Source organism: Micromys minutus, assembly GCF_963924665.1.
Source record: "Micromys minutus genome assembly, chromosome: 10".
NCBI lineage: Eukaryota > Metazoa > Chordata > Mammalia > Rodentia > Muridae > Micromys > Micromys minutus.
This window is the reverse complement of record NC_137979.1, coordinates 29,701,165-29,714,906: the sequence shown is the minus strand read 5'-3', so window position 1 is coordinate 29,714,906 and position 13,742 is coordinate 29,701,165. Positions and strand designations below refer to the sequence as shown.

The window sequence follows — 13,742 nt, the reverse complement described above, 5'->3', positions numbered from 1 at the left end:
TTTGTATGTGTGGTATATGTGTATGAGGGTGTGTATGCATGTATGTATGTGTGTGTATGGTATGCATGTGGTATGGTATGAACTTGTCTCTGTAGATTAGGCTGACCACAAACTCCAAGATCTGCCTGCTTCTGCCTCCTGAATGCTGGGACTAAAGGCATGTGTCACCACCCGAGTATCTTCCTTAATCTCTGTCCACCTTATCTTTTGAGACAGGGTTTCTCGTTGGATCCAGTGCTCACTGGCTTGGCTTGTGGCTAGTGAGCTCCAGGGGTCTGCCTGTCTTTACCTTCCCAGCACTGAGATGCCAGACATACACCACCACAGCTAGCTTTGTTCATGTGGGGGTTGGGAACCCAAACACATAACAAGTACTTCACCAACGGAGCCATCTTCCCAGTCTCCAGTCTATATTTTAATATGGTTCCCCGGTGCCTCAGGGTACCTAAGCATGTGGGAAACCCTGACCAAAGTGACTGGGCGGGCCACACTGTTCAGATGCATTACTGCCAGGGGCAGGGGGGTTCTATGGGCAACAAGAGACTGTTGGGCCCCTTGCCTTTGCCTCTTTTTCTCCATCTGATGCAGCTGTGGAAAGGGGAGAGGGAGCTAGCTTATCCTGGGCCAGGGCAGGGACCAGCAACGAGGTTGTCTGGTAAGGAGCTGTGCTGGCTGGTGCAAACACGAGCTCGTGACTTCCACAGCAGGCGAGGATGGTGGTGACCCTTACAGCATGGTGTCCCGTGCAGAGAACTAAACCTGTCCTGCCCAGGTAGCAGATCACGACTGTCTAAACTCTCAGCAGACAGGTCACGGAGCACAGCCAACGCTTTCTCTCAAACACAGACTTCATCTGCTGTCCCCTAGACACTGGTTTGCATGATCCCTCGTGTGAGCATCGTTGTCCAGACTGTGGTACCCACCAACCCCAACCCATAGCCGACTTGAGAATGCATTCGCTACAAACCTTGATCAAACACTCGGGGTGATTAAAATAAAATGTATTTATATATAAATATTTTCATCAAGGAATTATACAGGGAAGGCCCAAGTGGTCCTTGGGAGTAGACAAAGGTATCTCTTTTCTTAAATACAAAGTATAAATATCTGTACATAAATGCAGCTAAGTATTAGAGCGGCGGCATGGCGCCTCCTGGTGGTCACCCAAAGTGCTTCAGCCAGGAGGTTAATTTTTCTCTGCTCAGCTCCGAGGAAGTAGGAGGCAAAGGAAAAAGGAGAAGAAGGTGGGGGGTGGGGACAGAGAAGAGGGGAGGGAGGAGAGGAGAGAGATTCTGTAGTCCACAATAGTACAATACTACTTGGTTGGGTGGAGGAGGGGAGATGACAGGAGGGGTTGGGGGGAGAAATTGCATTTCTCTGCTCCTCAAGCCCCTCGCCATCATTTTCATTTAGCGCCAGAAGCTGTAACTCCTCTGGGCTGTCAAAGTCTTGTGCCTTTGTGCTCCTCCACGGCGCTGCCCTTTTTTGCTCCATAGGAAAAGACCGCACCAAAGATGTCCTCGTGATAACGTTTCTGGCTCTGAGGGGGAACAGAGATCACAGTGTCAACCTGCTGGCCCTGCTGCCTCTCGGTTAGCATGTCTAGGCTGGGACAAAACCCTGGGGCTGCAACAGCTTCCTGGTGACACAGGCGCTCCCTAGCCTTGTGTCTGGATTGCTGCCATTATGCCCGGGTTTGGTTTCTCCTCTTCCCTGTGTGTGGCCCACCTCAGCCTCTTCCCATGCTTCCTGGGTGGATGGCGGCCCCACTACCTGCCTAGTGCTCATCCCACACCGGATGTGAGAGCTTTGAGACCAGCGTGTGTAGGGCAGGCTGTGCATAGATCCCTTCTCCAGGTCTTGAAGTCAGGGCACAGCAGAGGTCTGAGGGCTCTGAGAGACATCTTACAGTGAGGGCACCTGTTTGCCCTTTGTGGAGCCAGACACGTGTACCAAAAGATCTGGCCCTGGAATCTCTTTTCCCCCCTTAGTACTAGAAATAAAATCGGCGGCCTTTTATATACCAGGCTCGGCAGGGCCTGAGCCACACCCCTGGCACGCAGTTTCTCTTTTTAAATGAAAATAAATAAATAAATAAAAGATCGTATTTCCCCCCCCCCACTGCCTCCTGAGCGTTAGAATTAAAGGCATCCATGTGCTGCCATGTCTGGCTACAATTTGCACGCATGTGTGTGTGTGTTTATATGTGTATATGAGTGCTGTACCCTGAGAGGCTAGAAGAGGGTATTAGATCCCCTGGAGTTGAAGTTACAGGTATGTTCTCTGCATCTTTGCAGCCCTAGCTAGTCCATACTGACTTGAACTTGCCACTCTCCTGCCTCAGCTTCCCCAAAGCCTTGGGACTGACAGGTGTGCCCTGCCTCTGTCCCACCTGCTCCTTACAGCCCTTTGTTAATGATGTCACGTATCCATAAACACATGTCAAGTACAGAGCATATTTTGGGAAGCACCCACAATGCCCTTGTACCACAGGTGTCAGAACAGTCTACATCCCAGGACCTTCGCACATGCTGCTGCCCTGCAGAATAGTCTGGACCTCTGTCTCCACTGTGCACAAGGCTTCTTCCTTATCTTCTGCAGGTATTTTTCACCTCCCAGTGACCCCTTCCCCAAATGTCTTTATTAAGCCACGAACACCCCTACTCTGAGATGCTGTTCTATTTCTTACCCAAAGCAGTGCACATCCCATGCGCTTGATTTAATCAACCCTGCCAGGATGTAAGCTCTGTTAAGGAAGGCGTTTGCTTTTGTACTTCCGAGACAGGATCTCATTTAGCCCAGGCCAGCCTTGGGCTGACTATAAACCCAAGGGACAACCTCACCAGTGCTGGCGTTAAAGGTGTGCTCCATAATCTATCGTGATATTGAGAAAATCTCACCTGTTTTGTTAACTGCTTCTTACCTCTAACACACAGTAGGTGCTGGATATAAACATGGAGCATAACCATGAGCCTTAAAGGCAGGTTTAAGAACCAGAGAGATGGGGGAGGGGTGTGGGGGTTCGGGGAGAGGACATGTGCCTGGGTTCTCACATTCACTGTTGGGGCACCAGGTTCCTTTCATCTGAAGAATGACATGACAGTCATTCATTCCTCATAAAGCCCTTAGAAGGGCAGAAGGAAAGGTCACAAAACAATCATTGGTGAGCACTTGGCACACGGCAGGCCCTGCTACCTAGAGTCCTTCCTGTAAGAAATGAGGGCACTCAGCCAGCAGCCTACTGAATAACTGAATGTTCACCATAGCCAGTGGGGAACAGGCCTCCACAGCCCCGTTCTACTCTATGGGCATTTATGCAGGAGTGTGAGGAGCAGAGACAGCTACTTCCATTCCACAGCTGGAGAAATGGGACACACTAGCCTCGTTTCTTAGCTAGCTGGCAACCATTGTGGAATGCAAAGTCCAGACTCCAAGAGCCCAGCCAGCCCCAGTCTTCTGCAGTGGTGCAGAGGGTCTCGGGGGCAACTCCCCCCCACAGTTCCGCTGCTCTGGTCCTGGTTCCAAAGGCATGTGACGCTCCCATACCTTGAGCTGGAAGAAATAGTCCTCAACCTGCTCCTCGTTCAAGTTCAGCTTGGTGGCCACCAGCTTCTTCAAAGTGGTAGCCACATCCCGAGCCATGCGCACGTCCCCACAAACGTAGAGGTGGCCCTGGTCCCCAAGGAGCACGCTGAGCACCTCGTTGGCCAGCTGTTTCTGCAGGATGTCTTGAACGTAGACCTAAAAGAGGACATGGTTTGGACCAGCCCTGGATGCTGATGTCACTGTGGTGGGTCACACTGGTCATTGGGGAGGGGGAGAGGAACGTGAGGGCTTCAGTTAGGAACTCAGCTCAGGATACACAAGTATCCTGTCCTCCTAGCTAATGGAAACCACAGAGCTTCCCTGAATTCACCACAAAAACTTCTGAGACATCACGCTTATAGCTCTGCCCAGCGCTCTGAGATCTACCTGCCTACCTCCCAGAAAGAGGAGGGTTCCCGGTATGTAACACGCCTGGCTCTGATTTGTGGCTTAGGTATAGGTTTCTAGGCTCCCCACTTATAAAGAAGGTCCTGCAGTCAGTCGGGAGTTTGGTTGATTTTTTTTTTGTTTGGTTGGTTGTTTTTTCACATCAGATGACCAGCCATAGGATGCAAAGGGGTCTTCAGGGAATGTTCACACGGTTCTGAATGGAGAGTCTGTGTGCACTGTTCATGCCCCTGGAGCAGAGCGCCCACCGGAGGGTCCTGGCGGGATCAGCTCCAGCTTCCAGACTTGCTGAGTGAGCTAAGTGTAAAGCCAGCCTACATCCCATCTCCTGGCACAGCCCTGCATCCCAGAGCTGCCGGGTACCTGCAGGTGGCTGGGCTGTGAAGATTAAACTACGGTGTCACCTTAGAGCCCTTCCTATCTCCCTGAAGCGGTGCAACTGTCTTTACTGTAGAACAGAGGAGGAGACGGCTGGGAGAGGAAAGGCTGTTCGTATAGTCTGGGCAGTGGCCAGGCACGGTGTCAGTTTGCACCTACCTTGGGTTTGCCGGGCAGCCGGGAGTAGCCTGTGTGCACCTGAGACAACACTCCCTTGCGGACCATCTCCTGCATTTCTTCCTGATAGAGGTGGTCCTCCTCTGGGTGCCGGCACCCAAACACCAAGGTCATGCGGCCTCCTTTGAGCCCTTGAAAACCCAGAAGGTTGCAGTTACCACAAGGGCCACCAGAGGGCAACCCGTGACCTCCAGGTGCCAGTGAGTAGGTTTCTGATCTGGCATAATCCCCATTATATAGCTAATGGAGGCACTCTTTAAAAACATGGTTCAAGGGGGAAAAAAGGTTCAGTATCCGTTCTGATTATGCCCATGCATTACTCTTTCTTTCATTTGACCTACAGCATTTTAATGTTACTTCTTCACTTTAAAATAGTATTACAGTCAGTTCTTGGGAAGTAGAGGCAGGAGGATTGATTGCTGCAAATTAAGAGGCCAGCCTTGTCTATATGAGGAATTTTCAGTCCAGCTAGGGCTACAATAGCAAGACCTTGTCTCAAATACATATAGGGGTGTGTGTGTGTGTGTGTGTGTGTGTGTGTGTGTGTGTGTGTGTGCAACACACCAAGGACATGCTTTTAGTAAAATATCAGAAACTTGTGCCTTCTCTTGTGAAAATCCTCTCCCCTGACCCAACTGCTACATTAAATGCAGGTGCTGAGGCCTCAGGCAACAACCCCCTGATGCTATTGGCTGTGCTGGACTTCATGTTCAAGGTCTTGAAGGTCAAACATTGCTAAGGGTTTCTTCCAGAAAGAGCCTTATCCGGAGGATTCCAGACAGAGGTATCCAGCCTTCTCAGCTATTTCTCAAATGAAAAGAAAATGTCTTTATCTCCAATCTGTGACTCTCATCACCCTTAACTTTGAGGACCTCTACACACACGTAATGCTCTGTATGTTATTTAATGGATGATACGGACAATGAGGTAAACATTTAAAACCCAGCAAACTGGGCTGATGAGATGGCTCAGCAGGGAGAGGCACTTGCTGTCATGCCTGACAAACTGAATTTGATTCCTGAAAGAGAAGCAATTTGACCTCTGACCTCCACATGTGCACCGGGACACACACAACCCTCTATATACATTAAAAACTTAACAAGGAAACTCGGAGACGTGGAGTGGGCAGGGCACGAACACTCCAAATCTGTGTGTCTAATTTCCGGGTATGGTGTAGTAATTCGATGTGCCTGTGTAATGATCAGATCGATCACAGTGACAGGCGCACTCCCTTCCTATTGAGAGTTGTACCTCTGTGCTGGGAGTCATGGAGCCGCTGCAGCCAGAAACTTCGGAAGGGGGCAATGCCTGTACCAGGCCCAATGAGGATGCAAGGCTGGGAGGGGTCCTCAGGGAGCTGGAAGCCACTGACACTGCAAGGAAACAAGAGAAACCCTGGTCTTCAGATACCCCAAGCCAGAAGTGCATGCAGGATAGGGCTGGGGACCTGGGAGCCTGGCGGGGATGGAGGGAAACACCGATTCCCAAGCCCTGTGTGCAGCTTTATCTTCCTGGCCCAGGCACAGCATCTCCCCATGCTGGGCCAGTCTCAGAATCCCACCACAAGCATCCTTGCCATGGGCTCCACTACACCTTATAGCCAGATGGCAGAAATGAGGAGACAAAGAATTACCCCCAAACCTTTATGGGCCAAGGTGAGACTCAGTCTTAGACCCTTCACTTCTGTTGCATAATCCCCAGGGCCCAGGGGCTCCAAAGGGCCCAGTGTGGGTGTTTACCTTCGCACAAAGCAGGGCACTGGGTCCTGGGGCTTCAGGTTACTGATCCAAGTGCTGCAGACACCATGGTGCAGGGGACCCTGACCATCTGCAAGAATAACGCAGGCCTGACTAACAAGCTCTGTGGCCTTCATGCAACCCAGCTGGGTGTCCTTCCTACAGTGCCAAGCCCCGTTGGGTGGCTGGTTCCTGACTGAGGAGTTACCTTCTCTCCCAACTGTCTACATGAATCAGGGAAGGCAGTAAGGGTCCTGGTAATCAATCGCCACTTTACCATTGTAGAAACTGAGTCACAGAGAGGATAAGGGAGCGGGTGATTAAAGTCATGATGGACTCAGGTTCATGCTCAGGCTCCCTGACCTTAAACTAGAGCATCTCCCAGAGGTTTGTCTAGGGACCCTCTCAGTGTCCCCTCTCCCCACCAAGGCTCTGCCCACAGCAGTGTGAAATGATCCCCAGGGCTGACCATTGCTGAGTATCCTCATGAAGGAGGCCTTTCCTAATAGAAACTCTGGGTGAGGGATGGTCTCCCACTCCTCCTATCTGTTCTGGCATCTCAGTTTTCCCCAGAAGCCTTTCCTGGCCTTGTGGATACCTCAGCTTCCTCTGGGTTACATTCACTTCCCCATGGCCTGGCAGGTAAGGGAGGCCTTTAGCAACCAGAATCATGCTCTGGCTCTGTTCTGCAAGAACCAGCCTTCTCGGGGCTCGCCTACATCTCCCCTCTCATTCAATGGTGAGGCATGGTCAGTGAGCATGGACAGACACGGGCTCTGTCCAGTATTTACAAACTGTGCTCTTTGCCAAGGAGAGAGATCTCGGAGATGTGGACCCTTCCCAGCCCTTCCAGCTCAAACAGAGCTCAGTTACAGTGAGGTCCTTCCAGGGGAGGATCCAAGCCTAGAACACTGGACCTCCTAGGCTATGGTAGCTCCACACACACCCCACTCCCTCCCTTGTGAGACCTGGGGCTTCTGGGCACCCATACCATATGTCTAAGCATGTCCACGCCTGAACTCTTTTTGACCTTCTGGCTGCTCTATGTGAGCAGGGCCTGTCTGCAGTTTCCCTGCCCAGTATGGCTCCTAGCATGGAGGTGAGACATGGTCATCACAGGATGGGAACACTGAGGGAATGAAAAATTGAGAAAAAGTTCCCTGCATCCAGCTCCATCATCAGGACGACCGGAAATAACTGGGTTTCCTATGTATTCAAGAAGTTTCGCATCTGAGCCTGTTCGACAGTCAGAGACTAATGGTGGTCCAGCTCTTAGCTTCAGCAGTTAAACTCCCTGAATTAGGGTCTCTAGTCAATAACAGGTGTCTGAACAAGCTGGTTAAGCTCTCCGTGCCCCTTTCCCTCCCTTGTAGAAATACACATGGAAGCCGGCTCCCACCGATGGTAAACAGAGGAGTGAGCGTCACACCTGCTTTGTGATATTGTGCCCTACACAGCATCTTACATCCCTGACAACTCTAGCAGGTGGATGTCACTGTAGCATTTGGTGACAAAGCCCCAAAGTGTTGAACAGATGCTGTGGTGGTCAATCTTGGCTATCAGCTTGATACAGCTGGGAATCAATTGAGGACTTGTCATCAGAATGGCCTATGGGCGTGTCTGTGAAGCACTTTCTTGACTGCTAGAGGAGAGTCTAGCCCACTGTGAGCAGTGCTGGTCCTCATCTGGTGGTCCTGAGCTGTAATAAGGACAGTAGCTGAGCAAACCAGAGGGAACAAGCCAATAAGCAATGTTCCTCCATAGATCCTGCCTTGGTTTATTTTGGTGACAGTTGTAACCTGTAAGTTAAACAAACCCCTAAATTGGACCTTCCCCTAAAATGGTGGCAGTCACCGTGTTGGTCACAGAAAGCAATCTAGGAGAGCTGTCCCTAGAAGGACAGGCGCAGATGACACCAGAGTCTGCCTTTCTTACCTCGGGTGCGATAGGTGACCACGGCCACAGTGAGGTGAACCTCTGAGGGGGTGTGGTCCTGGGAGGAACTGATGGAGTAGTAGCGGGGCTTCAGGACCGGGAGCTGCGACAGCAGGAAGGCAGCAGGCACGTGCAACGACGGGAACTCTTCCAGCACCTCCAGGAACGTGGGGTTGTTGCGGAACTTCCAATCGTTGTACTCTGAGGGCTGAATGAAAGGCAAGGGCAGTGTGAGGTTTTGGGAGACCTGCCGCGCATGCGTGCTGAAGGAGCCTCCCCACCCCACCCAGTACCCATTTCTTCATCAAAGGCAGCCAAGGATGAGCGCTGTCCAGGGTGCTGAGGGCACTGTGCTGGATGGGAAGCTAGGATCTGGGGCAGCTAGTAGCATTTCTCAAATGCTCCTAGAACTCTACTATGGCTAGGATTAAGATGAGAGTTGGGGACAGGATTGTAACCCCAGCAGTTGGAAGGCCGGGGCAGGAGGATTCGAAGTTTAAGGACAGCAGGAGTTACAGATTGAACTGAGAGCTAGCTTGACTAACTTAGTGGGACCCTGCCTCCAAATAAAAAGTTAGAGATAGGAGTTTGTCTCAGTGGAAGAGCAGTTGCCTGGCATGTGTGAAGGTCTGAGAGAGACCCCCTAGCACCCACAAAACAAAGACAAAAGTCAAAATACAGAAACCTCCCCAACATCAGCAGCTCATAGGCAGGGCTCAGTGCCCTCTTTCTTTGGAGAGGATGTAGAGACACGGTCTTGCTACGTACCTCAGGTTGGCCTTGAACTCATTGTTGGCCCAGACTTGTCTCTAACTCACTAACTTCCTGCTTAGCCAGCTGCATGCGAGGATCACAGGCATGGCCGCCCTACCCAGCTGGGCTAATTTCTTTATTGCACTGTAACTTGAAACAGATTGGATCTGGGTTCAAATCACTGCCAGATGTCCCTCCTAGCTTAACCCTAATCCTTGTGAAGTGAGGCAGATGCAGCCAGTCACATCCGATTGTTGGGATGGTGACAATATGTACCGTGACTTGGTATCTCATGCTTCTTACAAAGACATGGACTTGGAAGTTGCAAATGACTTAATGCATCACTCCACTAACTCATCAGCTCCCTACCTGCCGGTACACCCACTTACCCACTGTCAAGTTTACTCCACATTTGGGGAAGACAACAGCCATCTATAGAGGCTGCCCCCTCCAGTCAGATGCTAAGGAAGTACACTTTGGCTACTGATGGCTACTCTTCACTGTGAACCTGATTGGATTTAGGATCAACATGGACACACACCTCAGTGAAGGTGTTTCTGGAGGTTTAACTGGGAAAGACCCACTCTGAGTTCCCATGGGCTGGGACTTTAAATGCAAAGCAGATAATAAGTGAGTCGCTGGCGTCTACCTTTTGTGCTTCCTTTCTCCAGAACCAATGTGACCTACCACACACACTTTCCCTGTCAGAACACCCCACCACGATGGACTAGACCCTCATGAACCAGCATGAGCCCTCCTTCCCTTAAGCTCTTTCTGCCATGTGTTTAGCCACAGCAATGGGACACATAATGAATACAGGTACCATCATACTGACTCCCAGACGCATTCACTCGGTACCACCGGGTACTAGAGATGAGGCAGCAGGCATAGACAAGGCACACCTAGGGACTCAGGAGGATGGTCTCAGAGGCTGGACTTCCCTCCACTCTATGAAATGCCCCTGCGTCATCCGCCAGTCAGACCCATACCTGACACAAGGCCTCCAGCCTCTGCCTGTCAGTTTCTTCTGTAGCAAAGCGGGCCAGCTTGTGGAGCTGCAGCTGGGTGGGAGGGGTAGTGATGTCCAGGAAGTAGGTGAGGGCTTGGCTGAGTGAGCAGGGGGGCAGCCTCTTGTCTTTGACCCAGTAGCTGCCTGAGAGAAGGAAGAAAAGTGTCAGGGCGAGGAAAGACCCTACTTGGGTCTCTCAGACAATGCCTAGCCTCCACCTACAAGGGAGAAATGACTGACATCTTGGCTCCAGAAAGAGCAAAGATCAGGAGCTGGTGCTGAGACAGGGCTGCCGGGGTAGGCTGGACAACTGCCCCCACCCATGTTGACTTTGTCCTAACAGACTAAGCACGTCCTTCTGTGGCCCATACTTGAGTCTCTGACACCCCCAGGTGAATCTCAAACTTAGTGACTAGGTCCACTGGAGACTGATGTATGCCCCAGAGGCTGGTTGCTCTTTTGGAGAGAGGTTTATGGCTGCAGTCTCCTGGAGTATTGGATCAAAAGGCTCTAGGTAAACAGATCAGTGTAAACTGAGGTGACTGGACTTCAGGAGTCCCAAGAGAAGACCCGCATGTCAGGACATGACCCAGGCGCGAACTCTGGCTCCCACTTCCCAGCACAGTGTCTGAATCCTATGACCTCCAGCTGCTTCTCTGAGAAACAGATATGATGACACAGTCTGGACGGGCATTGGTAATGAGTAGAAGCCACGTTTGGGAAATCTCTGGCACAGCGCCTGTTTCCCGGTCCAAAGGTGCTTCGTGGATGTTAGCACTCTGCTTTTCATTCCTCTCCTCTCCCCTCGCTTCCTTCCAGAGACAAGGACTTTATTATTAATGCATCTCATCTGGACCACATCTGTATTCTTACAGCCCTAAGGATGCCTAGGGCCTTTTGTCTCTAAGTTTCAGGCTGACTCCCTTTCTCCCAGATGATAGTGGCCATTGCCACGTTTTGCTTCTCTAATGCCTCCTTTAAGGCTAGGGAGAGGCATCACTACCAGTGAAGGCCAGAAGGCTTCTCCCATGAGTTGGGATGGGACTAGGTCGGGACGGACACAGGCTCAGTCCTCGGGGATGGGAGTGAGGGGAATAGAGGTTTGTCTGGGCCCAGGAGCTCACCGCTCTCATCCAGAACCTCCAGGCACACAGCTTGGTGCGACGTAGAACAATCCACAACTCGCTCCAAGATTCCCTGCACCAGGGCAGTCGGGTTGCCTGGGAAAATCCCCAGGTGTTCCCCGGGCAGGTAGCTGGGGCACTGGCTGCCCTCGAAGGTGAGTTGAACGAGGAGGGTGGTGCGGCTACAGAAGAAAAAAGGAATCATGGGTAACTGTCAGCTTCCCCAGGACAAGTGTTCTCCTGCCACCAGCATGGTCACCAGCCAATCTGTGACAAGACATCCCCTCAGCTGAGGACTCTTAATGCTCCTGAGTTCCTCAGAGGAGTTTGGCAGGGAGGGCTTGGCCACATCTCGCTCAGTGTGTGGGCACCGGAGGTACCCTTTCTTTGTCTCCAGGACAAATCCTGTTATCATTGGAACTGAGGCCACTTTTCCCCAGGATAGGATGGAGGAAGAGGAGGGACAACACAGATAAAAATCACAGACCACTCACAACCCTCCTCCACCTGGCTGGGAAATTCCCATCCTAGCCAAACATTCGAACAAAAGTTCTGAAGACTCAAACGGTCTGAGTGCCCCCTGGATGCTTCTTGCAGTGAGAGTTCAGAGAGAGGAGAAAGAGCCAGAGAGGTGGACATCCAGCTTCCACACTGGGCAAAGGCACCGATGCCAAAGGCTAGCAGAGAAGGTGGTCCCAACAGTGATCTCCTTGGCAGGCACGCCTCCCCTCCCCCTGTGCAGACTGACTCTGGTTCCTTGTGCATTCCAGAGCAAGCTTGTGTACCAGCCCATCCTTACCCAGACTTCTCGCTCTGCAGATTCTGCTGGGATTTCAGCCTCATGGTGAACACGTTCTTGGCGTGGATGCTGCTGAGGGCTGGGGAGACAGACAGGGATGGTACAGAGCTCTTGTGTTGTGCTGGGGGAAACCCCATAGGCTGAGCTGAGCACGCCTGCATGCTACCTTTGCTCTTGGTGTCCGGAGGCAGGACCTGCTAGGTTTCCTTTCCCCATTATTTTTGGATTACAAGTAAAGACCCTGGGCCTGGCTGAATGTGGTGACATGGGTCTGTAATCCCAGCACTTTGGAGGTAGAGGCAGGAAGATCAGGAGTTCGAGACCATTTTTGGCCTCATAACAAGTTTGAGACCAGTCTGGGCTACATGAGACCTGTCTCAGCTACCTGCTTCCATACATACATGAAAAAAAAAACAAAACAAAACAAAACAAAAAATAGTAACTAAAAGTAGAAAGCCCAAAAGGCCCTTGAACAGTGGCTTTGAGACTGGGAAGTACCAGGAGATTCAACTTAGACATTGAAACACAGACTCAGGACAGCAACGTGATTTACAGGAGAACAGGGACAATGCTGGGCACCTTTATGATGGCTTCAGGGAACTGAGTATGTCACCCAGGGTGGGCAGAGCTGAGCTACTCACTGCTGCCCTGAATCACCTTAGACGCCTTCTTCCTGGCATGTGGCTCCCTTTGAAAGACTGAACTCAATCCCCACTCACGCTATCACTTGCTTTGTTTCTGCGAACGGTACCTTCTCTGGATTTGTCACAGGTCAAGTGCCAGGACAAGTGTCACAGGCCAGTTCATGGGGGCCGAGAGGCCAGCACAGTGCCTGGCAGAGCTACCTTCACCACCCACCCACTGATGCTGGCTTCCTGTGCTCACCAGCGCTCTCCCAGGGTTCCTGACCTGCCCTCCCTCAGCCTCAATGGGCTCTGTGGCCAGGGAGACAGGTGACTGCCTTTGTTCAGAAGGGCATGGCAGATGCCTTGACTACTGGTTCAGGGTTCAAATAGCCTCAGCTCAAGCAGGAAAGACCAGTGGGGTGCAGAGGGGCTGTTACCTTTGTTGAGGTCCAAAGGCTCTGAGCTCTGGGTGAGCCTGTATTGCTGTGGCTCCCATATTGCATTGGAGGTGTAGCGTTTCGGGATCTGAATGTGATGTTTGCTTCGAACATCAAACGTCTCACAGGCTGCCTGGAAAGTTAGGCAGAATGGCATTCATTATCACTGTCACCACCCCTCACCATGGGTCAGATACTGAGTAGATGTATCACAGTGTGTCATCTGAAGGGGCTGAAAGGCTCAGAGAATCCCAGGTTTGGCACACAGTGGCTATTGCTATTGTAATGGATAGTAAAGCTACTGTCATACATTTATCCCTTCTCGCATATCGAGGGAGGTCTGGGGCTTCCTTATCCTGATAGAAAAGCTCACGGAGGAGACCTGAGTCTTGGAACCAAGTCTGCTGGGCTTCCCACTGCTGACCATTCATTTCAGTGTTAAGCTCCCTTCAGCATCAGGGAGGAACCCAGAGAGTAAAGATTTGAGAAGATCAAATTGGGTCACAGGAGCTCAGCAGTGTGTCCCGTGACCCTTCCTCTGCAGGGCTAAGAGACTGAAGGAAGACCTCCCTGTTACAAGGTGGCCAAGTGTGTCAGTAGGAAGAGCCCTGGAGACATAAGGTCAGGGCAGGGAGCTGATCAGCTACACACGCCAAAGTGACATCTTCCTGGTGGGGTGGGGATTGGGGAAGCAGCTATGATCTGCGACTCAGGCCCACACTACCACCCTACACACCTGACAGAAGTCAGGACACCCAGGACACCAGGCCCAGAT

At 51.5% G+C, this 13,742-nt stretch overlaps 1 protein-coding gene across 2 annotated transcripts in view; it reads right to left on the bottom strand.

Annotated features, from left to right (window-relative positions):
• Nucleotides 1-1,211: 1,211 nt before the first annotated feature.
• The window catches only part of NOS2 (nitric oxide synthase 2), a gene marked incomplete at its 5' end in the record, with an annotated part of 33,564 nt that continues 21,033 nt past the window's right edge, over nucleotides 1,212-13,742 (bottom strand). For both annotated transcript variants that reach the window (XM_080923348.1, XM_080923347.1), the window contains 10 exons: nucleotides 1,212-1,540; nucleotides 3,547-3,741; nucleotides 4,531-4,679; nucleotides 5,800-5,921; nucleotides 6,288-6,375; nucleotides 8,220-8,427; nucleotides 9,962-10,125; nucleotides 11,106-11,287; nucleotides 11,905-11,983; nucleotides 12,968-13,100. In XM_080923348.1, coding sequence (XP_080779474.1) covers nucleotides 1,442-1,540; nucleotides 3,547-3,741; nucleotides 4,531-4,679; nucleotides 5,800-5,921; nucleotides 6,288-6,375; nucleotides 8,220-8,427; nucleotides 9,962-10,125; nucleotides 11,106-11,287; nucleotides 11,905-11,983; nucleotides 12,968-13,100 — 1,419 coding nt within the window. In that variant the 3' untranslated portion in view covers nucleotides 1,212-1,441. The remainder of the gene's footprint in view (nucleotides 1,541-3,546; nucleotides 3,742-4,530; nucleotides 4,680-5,799; nucleotides 5,922-6,287; nucleotides 6,376-8,219; nucleotides 8,428-9,961; nucleotides 10,126-11,105; nucleotides 11,288-11,904; nucleotides 11,984-12,967; nucleotides 13,101-13,742) is intronic.